Source organism: Patiria miniata, unplaced genomic scaffold (assembly GCF_015706575.1).
Source record: "Patiria miniata isolate m_02_andy unplaced genomic scaffold, ASM1570657v1 HiC_scaffold_9, whole genome shotgun sequence".
NCBI lineage: Eukaryota > Metazoa > Echinodermata > Asteroidea > Valvatida > Asterinidae > Patiria > Patiria miniata.
In genome coordinates this window covers 27,528,905-27,550,654 of record NW_024037076.1, presented here as the reverse complement: position 1 = coordinate 27,550,654, position 21,750 = coordinate 27,528,905, and the positions used below count along the sequence as shown (strand labels likewise).

The window sequence follows — 21,750 nt, the reverse complement described above, 5'->3', positions numbered from 1 at the left end:
GGCATGTATACATGTCCATCGCTGGAGACCCAGGAAAAGCTTGACGATTTTACCTGTCACCAGCCCTAGCGAATATACATTGCCAGAACATGTTTAAAATACATCCTCCAGCATTAACTGATTAACATGGGGGGGGGGGAGCATATACAGTGAAATCTCTATAAGGCAAAACCCGTTAACTCAAAAACCCTTCTAACTCAAAGTAAAAAATTATTTCTGTTAATTGTTGTTAAATAGAAAATCCATTGGATAACTCTGCTTAACTCAAAATCTGAGCCAATTCCCCTGAGGTTTGACTTACCGAGATTACACTGTATCTCAGAACAACTTATTTCTGGTGATGTTTTACCTTATCAGTCTGACCATGAGGTCCCTGTATTCTTCATGTACACTCTGCCAGTAACTGGGCTTGACCATGCTGGTGGCCGGGGAAGGCAGTGAGAATTGCCAGAAGCTCTCGATCAGCTCTCCGATGTGCCGACGTTCACCTTGCTGCCAGATGTCGTACGCTCTTGGCTGAAGACAATTTTAAAAAAATAAAAAAATTAAAAAAGGAAGAGAAAATTGAGAGCTGAGATATACAGGGATGAACATAAAAGTGGACGCTGACATTTTTGCTTGAAATTTGCGGTATGAATGTACATGTATAGACAAATCCAGCAGGGGCAATTTTCTGCGGTGGCACCAGGCTCGTGCAAGTTGCATTCAGATCATACACACGCACTCCGAGTTCTTCCAACCAATAGGAATACCAAAATGCTCGCACCTCATCTTTAAGGAATGCGTACAGCATGCGCGTGATCATAACACCACCGCAGTATCAAAGCTTCTAAATCTTGTCGCCAGATTCCACTATGTACATGTATGCACATTTAAGGGCAAATTTACAATTCCATGTAAAAAAAAAAGACTCAAGTCAGGAATTCACGGGATGACTTGTATTCCCAGATAGCATTAGCCCTTTGTACCAAAGTTCCAAATGAAACTATCAAGCTCTATAGACTTAAGTCTGTGTCATACTTCGAGCAAAAGTGAACGAGGCAAACTTCATGACATATACAACATCAGTTTCATTGTAACATTCGCTGTTAAACCCAAATGAATTGGTTTCGCACTGACATTTGTGTGAATTACATGTACACGTGCTTTTCACACTCATTGCAGAAGCAAATATATTTGTGACACCACAGCTTGTTTCCCCAATGCAAATTTGCCAAGTTGTTAGCGAATGTCACTGTGATTATTTCGTGCATCAAATTCACTTTGCATTCACATGATGTATGAAGAATTAGCTACCCTACACTGTAGATGTACCTTTAAAAATCTAAAAAATGGGCAAATCATTAGAAAATGGACATGGCTGAAAAATGGAACATGCATGAAATCTTCAGAACTACAGGCACTATAACCTCAAATGAGATATCAAATTAACATGATTAAAGGGGACAACAAGACCTTTCATTTGGGTGATGTGGCAGTGAGATGGAATTGGTTGAGTGTATATTTTTTTGTCAAAAAACTGGGGTTTAGGTTGGCTAACATTTTGGATTTTAGGTAGTCAATTTTGGCACCTTGTTTTTATGCAAAATGCAAGTGGAAATTGAGGCAGAGCTAGAGAGGGCCACATTTTTCTGTGAACATTTTTTTGTTTGATTATTAGTGTCTTACATGTATACCGGGTATGTTTTTACTTATACCAAAGATTGGTCGACAAACTGTAACATAAGTTACAGCAAGTATAACGTGAGTTACCAAAACATATCCCTATTTTATGATTTATTATTTAGTACCTGAAATGGTAGCATATCACTTACAATGATGTAACAGCACAAAAAGATTTTTCCATCAACACAGAATGAGGAACTTTCAAATTCAGGGTATTTAAAATTGTTGCATACATGTCCTTTTTTGGTAAGGAAAAGGTTACCGATAAAAAGTTAGTGCCAAAACAGTAGAAGTATATTTTGAAAGCGGTGAATAGTGATGATTCTTAGATAACCAGCAATGGTAACTGCAAAGCCACAGTATAAAGTTTGAAAACAATAAGTTTTACTACTTTTGCTTATAAACAACTGAGCAAGATCAACATTCAAAGTTCATCTCACAATTTAAATGCTGCAACTACAAATCTGTGTATCATGTGTATTGGGCAAGTTTTCAGAAAGTGAAACTACTTAATTTTTTTCGGAAAAAGGTTGTTTATGTGATGTAATACAAATGATTACTGTTAAACAAAGTGTTGCTAGAAAGTAAAGATGCAGATTTCTTCAGAGGGTTTCATAAGTTACGGTAGTCTTTCCATGCATATAAAATGTCACACAAGTGACAGATCAAAATGTCACACATGTGACCACAGAACAATTCCCATTTAATAAACCTAAAGCAGAGGGTGCACATTGCAAATTGTATGTCTCAAAAGACTAGTCTTACTCCAAAATACATGTAAGTCTGGATGTGTCCATTTTTACATCTGATGTCACACACGTGACCAAACTTTGATGACCCCTCCTCATATTTTGACACAATTTGTGAAGGTAGAAACTGTACACTGAGGTAGGGAGTAAGAAGTACCACCTGATGTATTATTGAAAGTAATATGTCAGATGTACAAAATGTGGATACATGACAAGAGATAAAGCTTCAAAAATCAAACAAGCCCAACTTTATGTCGCACAGTGACAAAAGAATGGCCCTATTCCATGTATTCAGTACATTTGTGCTACTGCATGTGCAAACGTACATGTACATGACATACCGGTACATGTACACTGTACTTTAAATAAATGTACATGTATGAGTACACAATATCCGCAACACATTTAGTACATAGGACATTGCAGGATGTTAAGGTGTGAAATGTACAACTTGGTTCATGTACATGTAAAGTTGTTTGCCCTGGGTCAGGTGGGTACTTGGGCTGATAAAACGAAAAGAATTCAACTTTGGCATTTCAACCGATGTACATGTGTGTAAAAGCGCCCCATATGACAACCTCAGCACCAAAATCAACAGCTTACATGCATATGTCCAAAGTATGCTTACTTTACTTTGCCCAAAGATGATTTTGCACAAAAATATAACAATGGCAATATGTTCAAGAGGCCAACAAACAAGGCGATAAGGATGGTTCACCCAAAATTAGGTTAAAGTTGAAGTACTATTGAAATTACCGTACCTGTTGTCCTATAAATACATCTTTCTTCCAATATCCACCTCAGCTTTATATTTTTAACTTTTGGCAATGTAAAAAACAGCAATAATCAGTCACTTTTAAAATACACAAAAGGTAAATAGACAAATTGTTTCTTGATACAAATGTTATACAGCATGTACAGGTACACCGTATATTACATGATCCTATTTACATACATGTATGTGTTCATTGTAATAGTCAGACAAACAATCTTCCTTTACATACATGTATCTACATGTACCCTTGTACACTATGCACCATGCATGTACATGTACTTACATTAATATGCATGTAATTAGTACAATACATGTACAAATGTTATACAGCATGTACAGGTACACCGTATATTACATGATCCTATTTACATACATGTATGTGTTCATTGTAATAGTCAGACAAACAATCTTCCTTTACATACATGTATCTACATGTACCCTTGTACACTATGCACCATGCATGTACATGTACTTACATTAATATGCATGTAATTAGTACAATACATGTACCATATGTTCATGCATATTTATACATAAAAGCTGTATTAATTAATTAATTCAAAGGTTTCTAAATTAAATTCATCAAATTTGTGTCCCCGCATTATGCCAAAACTGAAACATATATTGCCCACGATGTAATCGAGCAAAAAAACAAGTAGTGATGACATTGAAGGAAATAAAAGCATCTGGGAAAAATTTTAAAGGTAGAGTGCATCGTTTGTCATTTGTGAATTTTTTGTTTGTTTGAAGAAACAAAAGTGCTCAAAATCTAAAGATGGGTGCATAACAACTAACCTGATAAACTTTTAGCTCAGTGAATGCTGTACATTCCGAGGATAACAATATTCTAGGATTTTGATTTCATGTTTTGAATTGCGCCCAAAACTAGCCTATGTATGATACACAGTTTTCAATCGCGATGTCATATCTTGGCATTTCAGAATCGCTATTACATGTATTGATGCACTGGTGAATTGTTTCATCCCTCTAGAGTCACGCTAGTAGCGACACATGTTCAATAATTTGTTTTTCTCCAAATTAACCCATAACACATAACATTAACTAACTCACTGGCATGATTTACTGGGAACCAAACCTGGCTAATTCCAACACCGTATAGGCAACAGCACACACGTTTCTGACTTTGAATCTGGAAGTGTGCCAACCCAATGTAAAAGACTGTCAGTTTAGGGGTACTGTACCCATCCCGACAGATTCCAACAAAACATGCCGTTGGGGTTTGATGGGTTGAGTTATGTTAGGGTTAACAATCTCCGGAGTTTTTAAGTTGAAATTTTTTCAAGCATGTGTTTATGTTATGCGTGAAAGTGAGATGTGTTGTGTGAAATTACAGTTCCAACCGGGCCTTGCCTTGCTTTCGGCAAAAGACGTGTATTTTATGAAAAGATGCCAGTATTTAAAAGTAAAAACTCAACTGCTGAATCACTTTTCCTCCCCGCCCCCATTTTTTTTTTGGGGGGGGGGGTTTAAAAGTCCATGGAAAATGCCATGTCTGAACCTGGACGTCATTTGAATGACACTACCGGTACAGTTGAATCTGGGCACGTGCATGGCCGCATGAGTTTAATGTATACTTCAAATAAAAGGATAATTTTTTCAGGTCCTAACTCACTGCCCCAATTTGCTTGCAGATAACACAAGCGATGAGCAAATCTTTTCAAAGATAAAGGACTTTGTTATCAGCACAAAAAATAACAAGTTTGGATGGTGCACGTAGCATGCATTCACAAAAGTGAACGACAGCTTTCACATGCTTCGGAACTGTCGCACTTGTTTCCTTTTAAAATAAGAACAATAAACATGTACACACTTACATGTATCTTTACTGATTTATCTAAATCAAGCAATATCACAATGTTGGAAAGGGTTGGCTTTTGTTGGATTTAGGCAAAAAATCAATCTAAATGTAACAATGTAACAAACTGAGGGTCCGAAATGCGAATTTCACGGACAGCAACGCATCTTACACGTACCTCAAAAGCTTGTGGATGGTAGAAGGGATGCTTATTGTTCTCCACAACGCTCAGCCGGCTGACCAGTTCCTCAATCAGAATCTGTTGTTAATATCAATTGAACGATGCAAAATTATATGATTAAACTCTTTGTGGAGTTTCAAACTAGTCATACCTACATACAAACTGAGATGTATTGTATAAGGTATCAATAAAAGAATACAGCGAATGGTGTTCCTTGGCAGATACAGAAGAGTGAGCTTAGGGGACCAAACCCTCGCCCTTACCTACCAACGTGTGCTCAGTTCGACCCCCCTCCTCCCCCCCCCTTCCCTCCAAGCATACCCAATCCTCATCTTTGGATTTCTGTTCACTGTCTTGACATTCTATTTAACTCCTCCTTCCCCCTTGACACAGTGCATCCTCCAAAATCAACCACACTTTTTCGCCATATTAATATTTTAGCCTCAATCCTGCAAAATCCTCCATTTTGCAAAGAGGATTTGGGAGGACTTTGAAAGGTCAGGGTTAATGTGAAGGATCCTTACCCTTGCCGGTGCTTTGCGACTCAACCCCTCCGTGATGACCTCATCGTAGTACCGGTGTCGCTCCTCGTTCAGTTGGAACGCCTTCCTGACCAGGCCGGCCAGCATCTCGTTCTGAACCAGTACCTCCTCCTCGCTCTCCTCGTCGCTCCGCCCATCCATCCCACAATCCCCGGCCATTGAGACCTTGTTGTCCGATGTCAGCCTCGCCTGGGAGCTGCGGGAGGCCCGGAAGGGGAATGCTGAGGGTCCGGCGTAGCTGTGGGGGCGCATGGGCGGGGAGAGTGGGTAGGCATAGGGGGACGGCGGGTTTGAGGACTGTGACGTAGGCTGGGGCGCACTCAGGACGGGGAATTGCGCGCACAGAAGGGCGCGCTTGTACACCATGAACTCCTGTAATAAATTTTCATTTTATCAAACTTATCATAATTAATTTAATCTTATTATCATCAATAAGAAAAAAATACACTGAATAAACAGCCTACATGTGTGTGCATAGCATGGCATACAATACATGTACATACCTGTACTGTATATTGGTTACACTCAAGAGTGGATCACATTTACAAAAATTTAAATCTCGGGTTATAATTGATTTATTCCAAGTCAAATGCAAGTCTATCTCAAATCAATCAACAATTTACCCAGTCAAAACAGAAGTTACAGTACGTGTACAGGGCGAGTAAAAAAATATTTCATATTTTAAAACGTATATGTAGCACCAAAAACAATGACTGGAATGCCAATTTTAGAAACTACCAGTACTATTAGATAAGGTGTCTGAAATTGCTCAATCCAGTGAACAGAATCACCTAAAACCTGAAAACATGTTTCGTCCAACAAAAGAAAAGAAGCTATTAATTGTGTGCTCTGTTTGGCACAACCAACAAAATGACACAAAATACTTGTTTCAAAAACTGTCCACAACTGTAGTACTTTACACAATATGTTTGTTAACAACCCTGCTCAGGCAAACAAAATGATTTCTTAAATCCACTTTTTCTTTCAAAAGACGAGCCTTCAAAAGCACCTTGTTGAATATTTCTAACTTTTAAACTGAGGTTTTATCGCTGGTGACGTTTGAAGACAATTGTGATGACGATTCTTGAAATCACATTTTTTGATGAAAGAGGTTTAGGGGTCATTGTGTATAAATGGTGATATAATTTGAAAAGATTGAGTAATTTCACTAATTTTTTTAATCTAAAAGTAGTTAATTAAATTGGCTTACCAATCATAATATTGGTGCTACGTACTTAATATGAAATATATTTCATGAGGTTTAAGGTTCTTTTTTTTTTAACTCACCCTGTACATGTATAATACTTTACTAGTGCATGTAATTGACTTGTGAAGGGTTTGTAATTGATTTGAGATAAACTTGTGATTTGACTTGCAATTTGACTTGTGATTTAAGTTGTTATTGACTTGTGAATGGTTTGTGGTCAACATGTGTTTAACTTGCTGTTTGACTTGTGTTTTGACGTTTTGATTGATTTGTCATTGATTGACTTGTGGTTTCACTTGTACATTTATTTGACTTTTAACTGTGATTGATTTCAGATTGACTGCTTGATATGGCTTGTACATGTAACTGACTTGCGATTTGATGTGAGATATGACTTGTGAATGACTTGAGAATTCTTTGTGATTGACTTGAGACTGACTTGTGATTGACTTGTGATTTGATTTGTGATTCGTCTTGTGAAGCAAATTGCGACTGAATTGCAACTGACATGCGACTGACTTGTGATTGACTTGTGATTAACTTATGATTGGATTTGTGATTGACTTGTGAATCGGCTTGTGATTGGACTTGTGATTCAACTTGTAATTGACTTGTGACTGACTTGTGATTCGACTTAATGACCCCATTGGGAATGTTTTAAGATTGACTTGTGATTGTTTCGAGATTGACGAGTCCTTGATTGATTTGTGCTGTCATAAATTTGAAGCAAAAAAAAAGCTGTTCAAACCTTTTTATTCAGGGTGGTTTTTGTCCCCAAATCCCCACTGCCGGGGCTGCCGGGGCTCGCCATCCCTAGGTCCTCCACGCCTGAGTCCTGACCATCGCTACGGACAACCGGTATCCTTTGTTCGACGCGCAGGGTGTGAGCTGGTCCCACGGAACTTGTGCGACATTGCCGAGACCTGCGACGAAGTGGAAATATGCGCGGCCTCTTTACTTACCTACATGTACATGATATTTTTTTTCACTACAGTTTATATTATTTTTTTCCATTGACTTTTATCTTTATAATTCAAACACTGATAAGACATGTTACATTTTTTTCAAACAAAATCTGTGAATTATAACAGTCCCCATCCAATCAAACTCCAACACCAGGGTTTGGTGGAATCTGTTAGAGGGAGTACTAATACTGTACTAGTAAACTGATTATGCTTTACATGGGATTAGGCATACCATCAAAAACATGATAAATGGAGTCAAACAGTTTCCAAGTACAATTTACCATACATGTATTGTTGGAATTTGCAAGAGTAAGGAGGGTTTCTAGTAAATCACTTTATATACACATACATTGTGTACATGTACATATAGACTGGCAATGAGGTCACTAGTGCACGTCTATATGTATGTGCCCTGAGAAACTGTGAGTAACCATTAGAGGGTCCTACGTGTATTTCACGGGCCAATATGTGGATTGAGTTTTCTGTTCCTGCCTGATTTCATGAGTTTTCTCTAGAATATATCATTCTGGGGTTTTCCTCCCATCCATTTTGCCATCTCCAAAACTGTAATTTCCTTCCACATCTTCTACCAAGGGACCCCTCTGGAAATAAGTCCATCCATCCTGTTCTGGGCTTGCGCTGTTGTGTGATGTTGAAATAAATAAATAAATAATCACTCATGCAGATAACAATTGGGTAAATTCTAACATCTCTCTCTTGTCTTTTTTTTTTTTATAAGGTTAAAGCTTCAATTGAATACAGGTCAATTACCGCCAATTTCCAATTGTTACCAATGTTTTGGTCTGGAAATAAAAGTTTTAGAAAAAAAAAAAAACATGCTAAAACCTGAATTAACACAGGACCTGCAATTCATTTTTTTTTTCAGTAATAAGGCCTACAGGATGAGCCTATAGGTTATCAACAAAACTATATAATTCATCCCGACAATTCTAAAAATTGTGTAATTACCGGATGGCTTTGAAAATTTGTAGGTACCAGCACTTTATTTTCTGCCTTCTACCTTGCTTAACTTCCGGAACGTGCCAGTGCACTGAAAAAAATATAACTGCACTTGAAATTGGAAAATGACTAAGAAACAAGAACTCTGATAAGAACTATTTTCTTAATTTGTTAAATATCAAAATTTTAAGAAAATGTTTCTTGCCTACCGGTACTGGGGTAAACAAGGTTTTTTTTACATTTCTTAGAACAAAATTTATCATTTTTAGCAGTATAAACACATGTAACATCCCAACAATACTAGAAATTGTGTACGAAATACATGTTAAGTACCGGATGGCTTTGAACATTTGTTGGTACCAGCATTTTAATTTTTGGCCTAAAGTTAACTATACATTGTGCATTTTAGAAGGTGTCAGTACCAGTTCATTGAAAAACTAAATTTATACTTCGGCAGTAAATTTGCTTTTTATACAGCATGAAATGTGTTCATTGTAAAACTGCATGGCTTATTTAACATTTTTGTTTACAAGCATGACAAGTAAAATGTGTGCACAATAAGCTCTGGCCGTCTTCCAAGAAAGTCTATAACGTTGACCGGAGATTGTGCGTACAAGCCCGGGCCGCCTACCCACGCGCCGTCCCACGTACGGCATCCCACGCACCGTCCCATGCACCCTCAAGGCATTCCACGTTTTGTGTCAAGACTTTTTGTTTAAGTTACCAACTCAGTCATATTTTCAACTTTAACTTTACGTTACATACAATATGAATACTCAGTGAAAAGAGTGGTTGAGGGATGGTTAAAAGACATCTCTTATTTTCTTGTTTAACAACAGGTTCCTTACGGTCTGTGAGAACAATCGTGCTTGCACAATGTTGAAAAATAGGTTGAACTGCTACGCAAACTAAATGCAGACTTGGCTAAACGGATTTTAACATGCGAGCCTTGTTTTTTTTCTCACAAATTTGATTGCTTGACTCTAGTTGCATACACCATTCAAGTGTTCTGTAGGCCCTGCACTAGGTAATCTGGTATTAGTACACGAGTACTACAGTGCTATCACATGTCAGTATGGAAGCTGTCAAATTGATAAAGTTTACTTTTGGTTGGTACATTTCAAATTCCGAAGTTCAGACTTCAGAACAATTTAAACACATCTGGTGTGTAAACACAAGTGGTTGTACCTGTGGTCAAAACAGAGGCCTGGGCTTACACACGGCACGTTTTCATTTTTTTTTTTATTTACATGTACCGTACTGAACACAATTGTAATTTATAAACTAACTTTCATTGTTAAGTTTTTTTTTCTCAATACAATCCTCATACTCACTCCAACGTCTTGAAGTAGGTCTGGACGTCCCTAGACACGTGAAGAGGAGAACCCACCCTGAAAAAGAAAGCAAATAACACACACAGTTTACAGAGATGACTGTGCAGATTTCCAGACAGTATTATCAAATGCTGCCCTGCAGGCTATGTACATGTACGTCATGTACAAGTATATCAGCAAACATTGTGACAACATACTAGTGAAGAAATCTCAATCCAGAAAGAAGACTGTTACATGTACGTGTACCACACTGTTGTTCACAAATACAGATGCTGAATGTCATGTGATCGACAATGACATACCTGAAATCCATTGCACAAAGTGTGCACAACCTGTTTTTTTCCATATGAAATTTAAGCAACTGCAGGTCAAATGTGATTGAAAACGAAATTCACCTTGTCGCTGATGAACAGATGGTGAGCCGTCACCTCTGACAGTGCTCGTGATGTTGTAACTTAAATTACTGCCGTTGTGGGTCACTTTCTTCAATCGTGCCAATTAAAAACTAATAATGTACGTGTCGACACGCACAACGTATCATACATGTATGTGTGTGCAGAAAGGATTTGTGTCCTCATAAATTAAGGCATGTTAAGCACAATTCCTGGTAACTTTCACAGTACCAAAAGACAGAAAAGCTTCCGACAGGAAAACAGGTTTCAGGTATCAAGGACCCCTTCCTTCCAAATTGTAGACAGATATCAGTTGAAGACCTTATGCCCAAGTTCACAGGAGTAGGCCCTATCTGGTTAGTCAGGAAATTCTGGTCAGGATTTTAAATTTCAGCACAGACACCTACTGTAATAACCTTTTTAGATTCATGACTACCGTACATTCATTTCCTGTACATGCAGGATACAGGAACAGAGGGCCCAATTCACAATTTTCAAATTTTCGAGACTGCAACTAGAAAACTACACGTATTTTAATATCTAAGAAATCAGTTGAAAATATTCAAATTGCAAAAAAATCCTCCAAATCCACTGATTCCAAAGGGAAGAACATGAAATCTACTTAAATAAAAAGAACAATTTGATTAAAAACCAAAAGTTATGAAATCTATTTTAAAAAAGGAAATTAAAAAATTGAGCACGTGGAAGGGGTTCAACCCAGGGTCCCCAGATCACTGAGCTACGTAACGTCCGCACCAATCAAGCTACTGAAGCATTCTGGTTCGATACATTCGCATTGTGTTTTTACCATGCCATAATGATAGTAATTGAAAAGTGCGTTGCGGCCCTACGTTACTTGAAAATTTGAAGTATTGACAAACAATTCGATCTAAAAACATCTGGTCTACAGAAAACACATCTACAAATGATGCATGATGATATTTTTCTTGCCAGTGCCTCTTTTAGATTTTAGCCCTAAAGCCCCCAAGATGCTGCTACGCGTAAATCTATTAATATCCAACAGAGAAATTCCTCTCCCACTAAAATTGAGATGCATACAATGTACATTGTATTCTGTCCCAGCTTTTACGACTGGATTGAGGAAGTTTCACACTTGACATTTAGATATTTTTAACAGTAGGACAATGTTGGCTTCAGCAGGGGCCAAGTTAAATATTTGGAGCAGAAATTGTTTAAAAAAAAATTCACCTACATTGTACAATGTACATTAAAAAGAAAATCTAGCTGCACAGGAATGCAACACCAATCAGGCACTTAGCACTCCAAGGAAGCCATAATAAATTCGATTAAATTTCACAGCATCATACCGGTACTGGTACCGTTAGGAGTTGCAACCCTCCTCTGAGCCAAGTTATCCTTTCAGTAAAATTCAATCAAAAAAGTGACTGTTTTCAATAGTCATTGGTAAATGTAAGATCTCCCAGCCTATCCCCCGGTACATGCTGGTAGTACAGCAGGATTGATAGGCTGTGACTAAATTAATACAGAGATACCGGTAAGCTTTGAGTGTAGATGATTGTTTTGCCTACCACTTGCCTGTTTTTGTCTGATTGGAGTTGACTAGTCACAGTGCTTATTTGAAGTATGATCCGACTGTTGGTGACTTGACTGTGTAAAAGGCATGGCAGTGGAAGAGAAACTGATGTTTTGACTGTCTGTGACTGTTCAGATAGCAGAAGGGCTAAATACCCAGTACCTATAAAATACCGTACACCTTTTTTCTGAATTTTTATGCACAAATACTAACAATGAAAAAGTGTTTGTAATACCCAAGGCACATTGGTCCTGAATGGTCGTAATTAAAAAAGGAAAAACTTGTCTTAAAGGGAATATACAACATTTGCAAACATCGAAAAATACAGCTACCAAGTTTTAACAAAATACCTCACTAGGATGTTGGTAAATGACAGTCTAAAGCACCCGTAAAATTATGGCACCTGGTGTGAAGTCATTTTCAAGAAAAGGGTATTTTGTATAAATTTCCAATGGTGGCCAGCCGACCACCGTTGGAAAAACCTAACTATTTTTCAACTACTGCTCCAAATTCACCATTTTTCCACTCCAAATTTTGTTTGCTATTGGTTACATGTTCATGAACGGGTGCAGGCCAGCTAGACTGGTTCCCTTACAACATGTACCTTACAATTTTCCGGCATCTATAAATTGATCCATTTTATCTTAAGTGGAGTCAGGGAACCAGACTACTCCACCACTTGTGTGTTTCTTGGTTTTCCCAGCATTTTCGAACACAAAACTTCAAACATGTCAGTGTAACAATGTTTGATCTATAATAGTAACCCCTCAAATAGTTCATTTCTGAAAATTACAGCAAAAGCCAATGATGTATGTATGTATATTCCCTTTAAGGTTTTTATACCGACAAATGATAGACTGTGTAAGTTTACCTAAAAAACATGCAAGATTTTGTGAGAATATTTACCACATGTACAGTACATAGTTTTCACGGTTTACAATGCTTGAAGATACATGTACATTGTATACTGAAGCCAAGCCACTATTTGCTAACATGAGGCTTGTGAAGACTGTGTCGTAGGTGCATATTATGTACCCTATCCCGCAAGGTGTTGTGGGGAAGTTCATGTTTGTACTACAGACCAGCATGATCTACTATCCCAAAAACATCTTTCCCCATAATAACTGTCAATATCAGATGGGTTGAAACAAGTACTGGACATACAGGGTGAGTCAAAAAGAAAGTGACCTGTATATATTTTTTTAATACTGAGGATTATACAATTTAACATTGAGGCAGTTGGAGGATTGTGCAGGATTGGGGTTGCATCCCAGCAAAAATGCCTAGGGAGTTAGGGTTAATGTATGGTCATGTGAAAGTCCTAATAAAATGAAGTACCGGTAATGGTAAAAAAAAAATGTACTGCCAAGTACATGCATCATGTTGAATAGATTGGGTGGTGGGGGGGGGGGGGCTGGAAACATTCCTCAATCAGTGCACACATCTGTTACTGTGTGCACTGAGTGCAAACTAAACTTTTTTCCCAAATATTTTGTTAGTGACCTTTAGAACTGCCGACAAGTTTGTGAAAAAGTCAGCCAGCCACGTGCCCTGCACTTTGCTCTGCAATTCAAGGATGAAAGCGATACGTACACAATTTATGCCAACTGTGCAAACAAGAAATCGTGAATGCAAGCATGTGACAAGCACAATCAGTGTCATCGCAAAAAGTGTTTTGCGGTTTTTAAGTCAAGTCAAATATTTAGCCAGTTAATTTGAGTCATCAATTGAACATAATAACAAGGACAAGAGAGAAAGTTGTTTATTTAAACACTAAACAAGAAGTGAAACTCCGGTCTTATAGGCTACATGGTTTTGCTTTGGGTCTAGAATATTTTCATTGATCACTGAAATCAAAACAAATTGCGATAAATACAAAACTCTCTCTATAATAAATTTTTTTTCAAAGGTGGGCATAAATTTAGCTGGCGCTCGAATCCAAAGGCTTAAAAAGAAATCCTCTGTTACTTCTTGAATGTGGTCCTTGGAGTGGTGACAATCTCTGCCTCCATCCTGCAAAATCCTCCAGCAATCACTGCCAATATATTGAGGCAGAGCCTGTGACATCCTGGAGCAGTGCGGAGGATTTCAAATACAATCTAAACCTAAACTTATGCACGGTTGAGCATAAACAATTAAGGTCTTGCCCAGCTGACACAGTGCATCCTCCTAAATCAGCCACATGTTTTTGCCACCTACATGTAGCCTCAATCCTGCAAAATATCCATTTTGCAAAGAGGATTTCGGAGGACTCTTGGGAATTTTAGGGTAAATAATACTAAAGGCCCTGTCACACTGTCACGTCCATGTAATTCTTAAAAATGTAACAAAACGTCATGAAGACGCAGGATTCATGGTACCAGTGGCTTGCAATGCGTCTCTGTGAAGTCCACAGAAAGTCTAAGACGTCCCTGTGGCGTTCTATATTGCCCTTGCGTCGTTCTCTATGAGTTTCATTGAAGACCAATGAGAAATCTGCGCGGCGTCCTCTGCATCCTCGCTGCGTCCTCATGGTGTCCAATAAGTTGGTGGAGTCCTTATCGCGCGCTTGATGCAACCTTAAAACATACGTGTGACGTCAGCAACTAGAAGCGCGGCATGTATACTCGGGCCAAAACAGGACGATAGTCATCATGAGTCTTCACATTTTTAACGGCATAGACGAAGGAGACGTAGGAGACGCATAGTTCTGATGCATGCACGTCCCTGGAGTTCTCACGATGTCGCTCCCATCTGCCTGCGCATTGCCACTACGTCACGGCCGTTCGCGAAGAGTTTGCGCAGAGTACTTAACGCGTTCTGGTCAAAACACCAAGGCGCGGCGTTTGTTTTGTGCATGTTTTAAACGAATATGGTAGTTTGGCGTTCAGAAAGTCCTTGGAGTCCCTCTGAAGTCCTCAACTACCGGTAGTATCAATGAGTCCCCACGCCGTCATCAGCATTCCCGCCGTGCTTTAGTCAATTTTCTTGGTCACGGTAGGAGCTCCATACCAGAACGTGATAGTGTGACAGGCCCTTTACAGAGAACAGGTCTCCAGCTCTGCTGGCTGCATTTGTTGCATGTATACGATTGTTGCAGCGGTTTACATTAATTAATACAGCCAAACATGTGAAATTCAATTCAATCTAACTTCAGTAGTTCTTCAAAAATGTACCTTTAAAATGGAAAATGTCTGCATCCAGGGAGCTTCGAAAGTACTCTGTACAAGGGAATGAGGAGTTTTGGCTTTTTTGCAGTATGCTAGTAAAATTGAATAAAGCTGCAATTGTGTACAATCGGGTCAATTATTGTGCAGTACTCCGTGACAGAAAATACTTTGGTTGCAGATTCTTTGGCATTTACCGGATGCTTGTTCAAAGCAAAAGCCCTGGATTTTCAGTCAACCGGTTTAACCACACAACAGTAGAGTGTCTGAATCCAGAACAAAAAGGGGGTCATATGGAGGTTGCAGGCGCGGATCCAGAGGGGGGTTTTGGGGGTAAAAAACCTCCCCCCCCCCCCAGCTCTGTTGAATTTTTTTTTCCCATACAAATTCCAAAAAAATAAGTCGAACCCCCCCCCCCCCTTGCTGGACACCCCCAAAAAAATTATAGTGGTATAATGTCTGCCTGTTTAAAATACGGTGCACCATTCTGTAATCTAGTGTTAATAATCGTCAAATTTGAATAGTGCCCCCTGTTGAAATATGGTAGAATACTATATTCTAGGATCTCAATTTCAATTCAAAAGTTGCCAGTCACATTTTGAATGCGCCCAAAATGATTATTCGGAACACATTCTCATTCAGCCGATTGCAGCTACCGATGTCACGCACTGAATGGACGAATACTAGCAACTGCGTGTGTCAACACTTGCCATGCTTGCATGCACCCATTCACAGATTTGCATACAACCAACAATTAGGCCTACATACGTGTACATACAAACCAACTACTAACGGAAGTTTCCAAAAATGTGTAAATTGACTCATCTTTGGAAAAGACCTTTTATTGTTATACTTCAAAATGACAGCAATTTTCAAATGACCATACATGTATCTCCTTAACCTGTGGGCCAATTTTTTTTTGAAAGGTTAAAAAATCAGAAAAAAATCCAAATTTACCATTATTTTTCATGTCGGAGTAATTTGAAGTATGATGACCTTATGACCTTTACTTTGACCTTGAGTTTGACCTTGTGGGTCACGTGACATTTAAAAATTATAACCCACTATGTTTTCTACAAAATATCTAAAAATTTGGGGGAATAGGCCTACTGTAGCCTATAGTTTGTTGTTTGTTTTCTAGCCCATCTCAAAGTTGGCATACATGTTTTATAGTAGGCTACATGTAAGGGAAATGTACTGGTATGCTTGGAACTTGGAAGGTGTTAAACACTACATGTACAATGTATGTACATGTACCGGTATGTTTAAGACTGAATGGAGTCTGGATGCTAATAATTACCGGAGCCAAAGACGAGGGTAATTATCAGCCTCCAGACTCCAATCAGTCTTAAACAACCAGTCTTATTTACGGAGGCAGTCCAGTAAAGTGGCCACATTTACGGGCTAACATTATACGTATACATTCTCACCTGTTCATGAATAGAACGTACAGTTTCTAGCAAGGATAGAAGTACCACACCTCCACCGCAGTATCTCGTGTGAATAATGTCCAAGCTAAGTTACCTACATGTACATGTACATCTACCAGTACTCTACCTTCTGCATCTAACATGACTAGACATCAGTGAACACTCACAGGCTTTCACACAAGGTATTAAATGAATAAGAATAGGCTTTCAAGGGGGCCAACAAAAGAAAATCCAGACCTTTTGTGTATCCATCCAACCCCATACACTGTACATTTTACATCTCAATCCATTTTTGCATCAGTGAAAGTGAAAAGATTATAAGGATGGGTGTGTTTATCGGGTCACAGAGGGTGTAATTCTTTTGGTTCTGCAGTGGTGTGTGACTGGGGCTGGGATTCAAGCTTATTTGAACATTTATTGGCAGTATTGTGCACTGACATAAGATTTGCAATGGTTTAGAGACAGCTTTTACCTACATTATATTAGAGCCAGACATGTTGTTGCAGGATGCATCATGTACGCATATATGTGCATGCACATTGTACAGTAAAGGGCATTTGTCTCCTGACTAATTCCCGGATGTAAATTTAAGTATAACAGCATGTACACTATTATTGGATTCCATCACGTTGATAAGAAATATTCAAATACCTTTTTGGAATCAAAAATATTGCAGCGACGTGGCTTTCGATGTCATCGCGACATCTTCATTGTGCCTAGTGACTTAAACCACTCCGGTCAAAAGGTGGTCACATGACCGGAGTGGTTCAAGTCACTACGCTGAATGAAGATGTCGCGATGACATCGAAAGCATATGTCGTTGCAATATTTTTGATTCCAAAAAGGTATCTAAATATTTCTTAAAAATAAGTAATGTATAAATATCTCACATAAGTATGATGAAACTTTTTGAGTCCAGCTACTACTCAATCTTAGTCTTGCTTAGCCATCTCAGGAAGGGGGGGGGGGCAAAAAGTTTGTAATGGGAGGGATTTTAAAACTTTTGGTTCAACAGTAGAACTACACCTTATACTATACTGGTGTCTAAGAGAATGTTCAAATTTAGCAACAATAATTTATGCATGAAATTTACTCAAGGCTATCCCAGCAATACAAACAATTACCCTCTATGGTAGCTCCGCCTTTTGATCATTGTCATTTGAGCATTTTTTTTTGAAGTAACAAAAAAGCTAAAAATCTAAAGACAGGCGCTTAACAACTAACTTGATGAAGGTTTGCTGTATATTCCGGTAAAACAATTATTCCAGGATCTCGGTTTCAATTCAAAAGTTGCAGAGTCATCTTTCGAATTGCGCCAGAAATCAGTGCCGGGGCACGTTGTCATGCAGCCTATTGCAACTGCGCGATGTCAGGCACTGAACTGACGAATAATAGCAAATGGGCGCGCCTGTGAATCACTTGATGCATCTTTGGAAATGGCCTTCTTTGATTGTTTTCTTCAAAGTGACAGCATGCCAGAAAGAATAATTTCACAGGGAGTTTAGTGCCATTAATCTTTATTAACCAAGTAAGCTTACCTAACAGTAGGCCTATCGTTCATCGTCCCCACTGTACTATGACGATCCTCTATCCCCGTTGTCACGGTTACTGGGCGATCCACACCATCCACATAGTGCTTGCGTCCGCTGTTGCCGGGTACCAGCCAGGAATCTAAGGCTGCGTGCTGGATGGGTACCGACCTGTCACTGGGGTCACTACTCTGCTCCGAGGAATAACTTATTCTTGTCTGCCAATCCATTTATCCGGTATGTTTTTGTGTACATATTCCCCTCAGAATTGTTTACAAATCTACAATAAAAAAAAATACAAGATCCTCCATTAGGCCAAAAAAAAAAGTCTCCGGTTTCTGGTATGGAGCTTGCCCAAAAAGTGGTGCGGCGACGCGGTTTTTTTTTTTTTTTACCTGATTTTTTTGCTTCAAATGTGTGCTGATGACTGCAAATGGTGCCCGACTAAACTTAGTGCAAATATATGGGAGTCCAGAGAGGTCACATAAAGGTTATTCTCGACCATAACTCAATCTAACAACACGTTAAAATTGTGCAGCAGCAGGATTCCAGTCAAACCAGTGAGTTTGGCGGTTTTGAGACATCATCTTTCATTGAAAAAAAACCTTTTTCATTTTGCCGACGCGCATGGCTACGGTGACGTGCGCGCAAACCAGAAACCGGAGATTTTTTTTTGGCCTTATAGAGCCACTTGACCGAGCCCACTATGGGCAAGTTCAATGAAAGGTCAAAGGTCAAATGAGGGTTGACTTATGACATACAATAATTGTATTGCTCTATAGGCTCCTTGCGCGAACAAGAGATGGCACTTTTATTACCACTTTCGAGAGTGCAGTGGATGGGATAACACTGCGGGTTTCAACTGCATGGTACGCGTCAACTCAGTTGCACGCGTATAATGCGAAGTACGCCGAACTTATTTTATTATGAATGTGGACCTCATTCGTCGATAGGGGCACCCTTTTCTATGGTTTTTAATGTCTTTTTGTGTCACACACTTTTATCACCCCCATGTTTTTCACCCTCACCATGGCAACTGCAGTGTTATGTACGCCTTCCCGATGATCGAAAGCCATCATTCGATCCCGTTATTTCTGTTGTCGGACAGCTTATTCTAATACCCTTGCAATATAATTATACCGGTAGGCCTGCATGCGGTCAACCATGCAGCGTAGCAAATAATTATTTAGTTCATGACCTCGTGTTAATTAATGTATGGCCAGCCGCGCCACGCGCCCGACAAACGTCATAAACTATGATGCATATTCATTATCTTGCCCAAGCACGTCCGCATAATGCATACATTACAACGCGGCCGCCATTTTGAAATCGCATGGAGGACATTTTCAGGACGATATTTGTGGAAGATGATGACTGAAAGTCGTCTTTTGGCCAGATGGATGAAAATATTGGGACCAAAGCACGTTTTTTTCAGAAAGGTATGAGTCTCTATGACTAGGAACCTCAACTTTGGATATTTCTGTCCTGGACGAGAAGATAATCTCGATCAAAATCTGTAGCAAAATCGCTACATCAGAGCGAAAAAAAATTCAGTCTGTGGGGAAGCATTGAGCATCTGGCCGTACTACAGAGCTTGCGATAGTACTGTACGGCCAGACGCAGTTGGGCTAGGGAAACCCCAGCTGGAAAGATTCCCATATCTGGCCATCACTGGTCTGAAAATTTTCAAGTGTTTTCTCAGTAAATAGGCTATTTTCCCTGCTAAATTTGACTTTTTAGGACATACTACCACTTTATGAGTGATACTCACTGAAGGGAAAAATTCGGTCCTACAACTACAAGGTACTAAACTGCGTCAAGAAGCGTCAGTAAGCGTCAACAAATTTTGTTGATGCTTTTGAACATTAAAAGTAGCTTTATTTGGTAGAAAAAGCAATAAAGAACATCTTCTGCATATATTATTTTAAATTTTTTTTTTTAACATGAAATGTACGACGAATTTGTCGGTTACTAAGTTCTTTTAGTGTTGGCCGCCATCTTGTTTACGTGTAGCTTAGCCCTACTACGCATGCGTGAAGTGTACAGAGCCATACTATGCATGCGCGAAGTGTACAGGGCCATCCAAACAAGATGGCGGCCAACACTAATCGACAAATTCATCATACATTTCGCGTTAAAAAAACAAGTTTTTGAATAATTTTAACTTTAATTGATATGCAGAAGATGTTCTTTTGCTTTTTCTACCATATAAAGCTACATGTTCAAAAGCATATACAAAATTTGTTGATGCTCGTTGACGACCGTTGAGGCTTGTTGAGGCTTGTTGAGGCTTGTTGACGCACTTTAGTAGGACCGATTTCTGAGTGATAGGTCACTAAAGGGAACAAAAACTAGTGATGGTCAGATAGGCCTATGCCATGGGAATTCTTTCCCCCAGCTCTCCAAGGGCTAGGCTCCTCCATGGCTCCAGTACTCAGTGCCAGTACTTTTAGGCAGAACATCGATCACGCACATGACTCACTTGTCTGCAGTTGCAGAATTCCACAATGTCGCAATAAATCCAAGGGGATTCCCACTTGTCTCGAGTCAGTAGCAGTTCAACTGTCATTGACAAGCATGAGAAGTGTTACTGTTCTGCTGTTAGTGTAATAACAATGTTGCTTTTTTTAGCGTACAAAACAACGGCCGATGGAAAAGGCAAACTAGTATAGTACAAACGCGACAAGTTCACGTTTACACCCACTGATCGGGCTTACTTTAATTACTTATCATGGGTCATCGACAGTGGACTTCTCTAGATAATACTTCGAAAGTCTTACCAATGCAGTCTAGATTGCAATCGTTTTGTCACGGGTTGTTTACCGCGCGGCGATCCTTCCAGCGGCTGTTCATCTCTGATCTGTCATGTTTTTTTTAATAGGCTGCCCTCTCGTGTGGCCACGGTCAAACTAAATCATTATTGCGTTCGAGTAGCTCACCCGGATCGACTCGGGTAAAGGCAGATGAGTCAGATCATGTCCGTAGCAACGGCCGTAGCAACTGCACTGACAAAACGCCCGTTTCCCACTCAAGGGTGGATCCGGGGGGGGGGGGGGGCAAAGGGGGCCTTCCCCCCCAAAAAAAACCCCCGAAACCCATATATTTTTTTTTTATATGACATCGCAATAAAGGCAGGCAATGAGTACACCACCATCTTTTCCTCAAAAAAACATTGGTTAAAGTGGTCAGAAATTGCCTCAGATCGCACCACAGAGCATCTAGAATCCAACAATTTTTCGGGGCCCGCTTCTACCCCACGCCGTAATTTTTTTGACCCACTTTTTGGGGGACCAACATTTTTTTTGCCCCCCCCCAAAAAAAAATTGACTGCTGGATCCGCCCTTGTTCGCACTGGGAATTTACTGCTTTTTCATCAATTTACAAAAATAACAAAGTTGGGCTGAATTATAGCCTCCACATCACCCAAGTTGGTCTAATAATATTATGTTTCCCTCGAACTCAATTCAATCAAGTTTATTTCTGAGTCCACTTTAGATTTCCGCT

The 21,750-nt window shown here is 39.3% G+C and overlaps 1 protein-coding gene across 3 annotated transcripts in view; it reads right to left on the bottom strand.

Moving 5' to 3' along the window:
- Positions 1–21,141, bottom strand: part of LOC119720025 — a 47,470-nt gene extending 26,329 nt beyond the window's left edge. Inside the window, exons 1-8 of one of the 3 annotated variants that reach the window (XM_038189528.1) lie at positions 21,027–21,123; positions 20,729–20,808; positions 18,256–18,526; positions 10,195–10,251; positions 7,684–7,858; positions 5,711–6,100; positions 5,184–5,264; positions 350–516 (exon numbers count right to left, since the gene is read on the bottom strand). In XM_038189528.1, coding sequence (XP_038045456.1) covers positions 350–516; positions 5,184–5,264; positions 5,711–6,100; positions 7,684–7,858; positions 10,195–10,251; positions 18,256–18,476 — 1,091 coding nt within the window. In that variant the 5' untranslated portion in view covers positions 18,477–18,526; positions 20,729–20,808; positions 21,027–21,123. Of the gene's footprint in view, positions 1–349; positions 517–5,183; positions 5,265–5,710; positions 6,101–7,683; positions 7,859–10,194; positions 10,252–16,717; positions 16,873–18,255; positions 18,527–20,728; positions 20,809–21,026 lie in introns of those variants that run through there. The other 2 variants (XM_038189527.1, XM_038189529.1) reach the window with 2 other exon arrangements.
- Between the last annotated feature and the right edge of the window lie 609 nt (positions 21,142–21,750).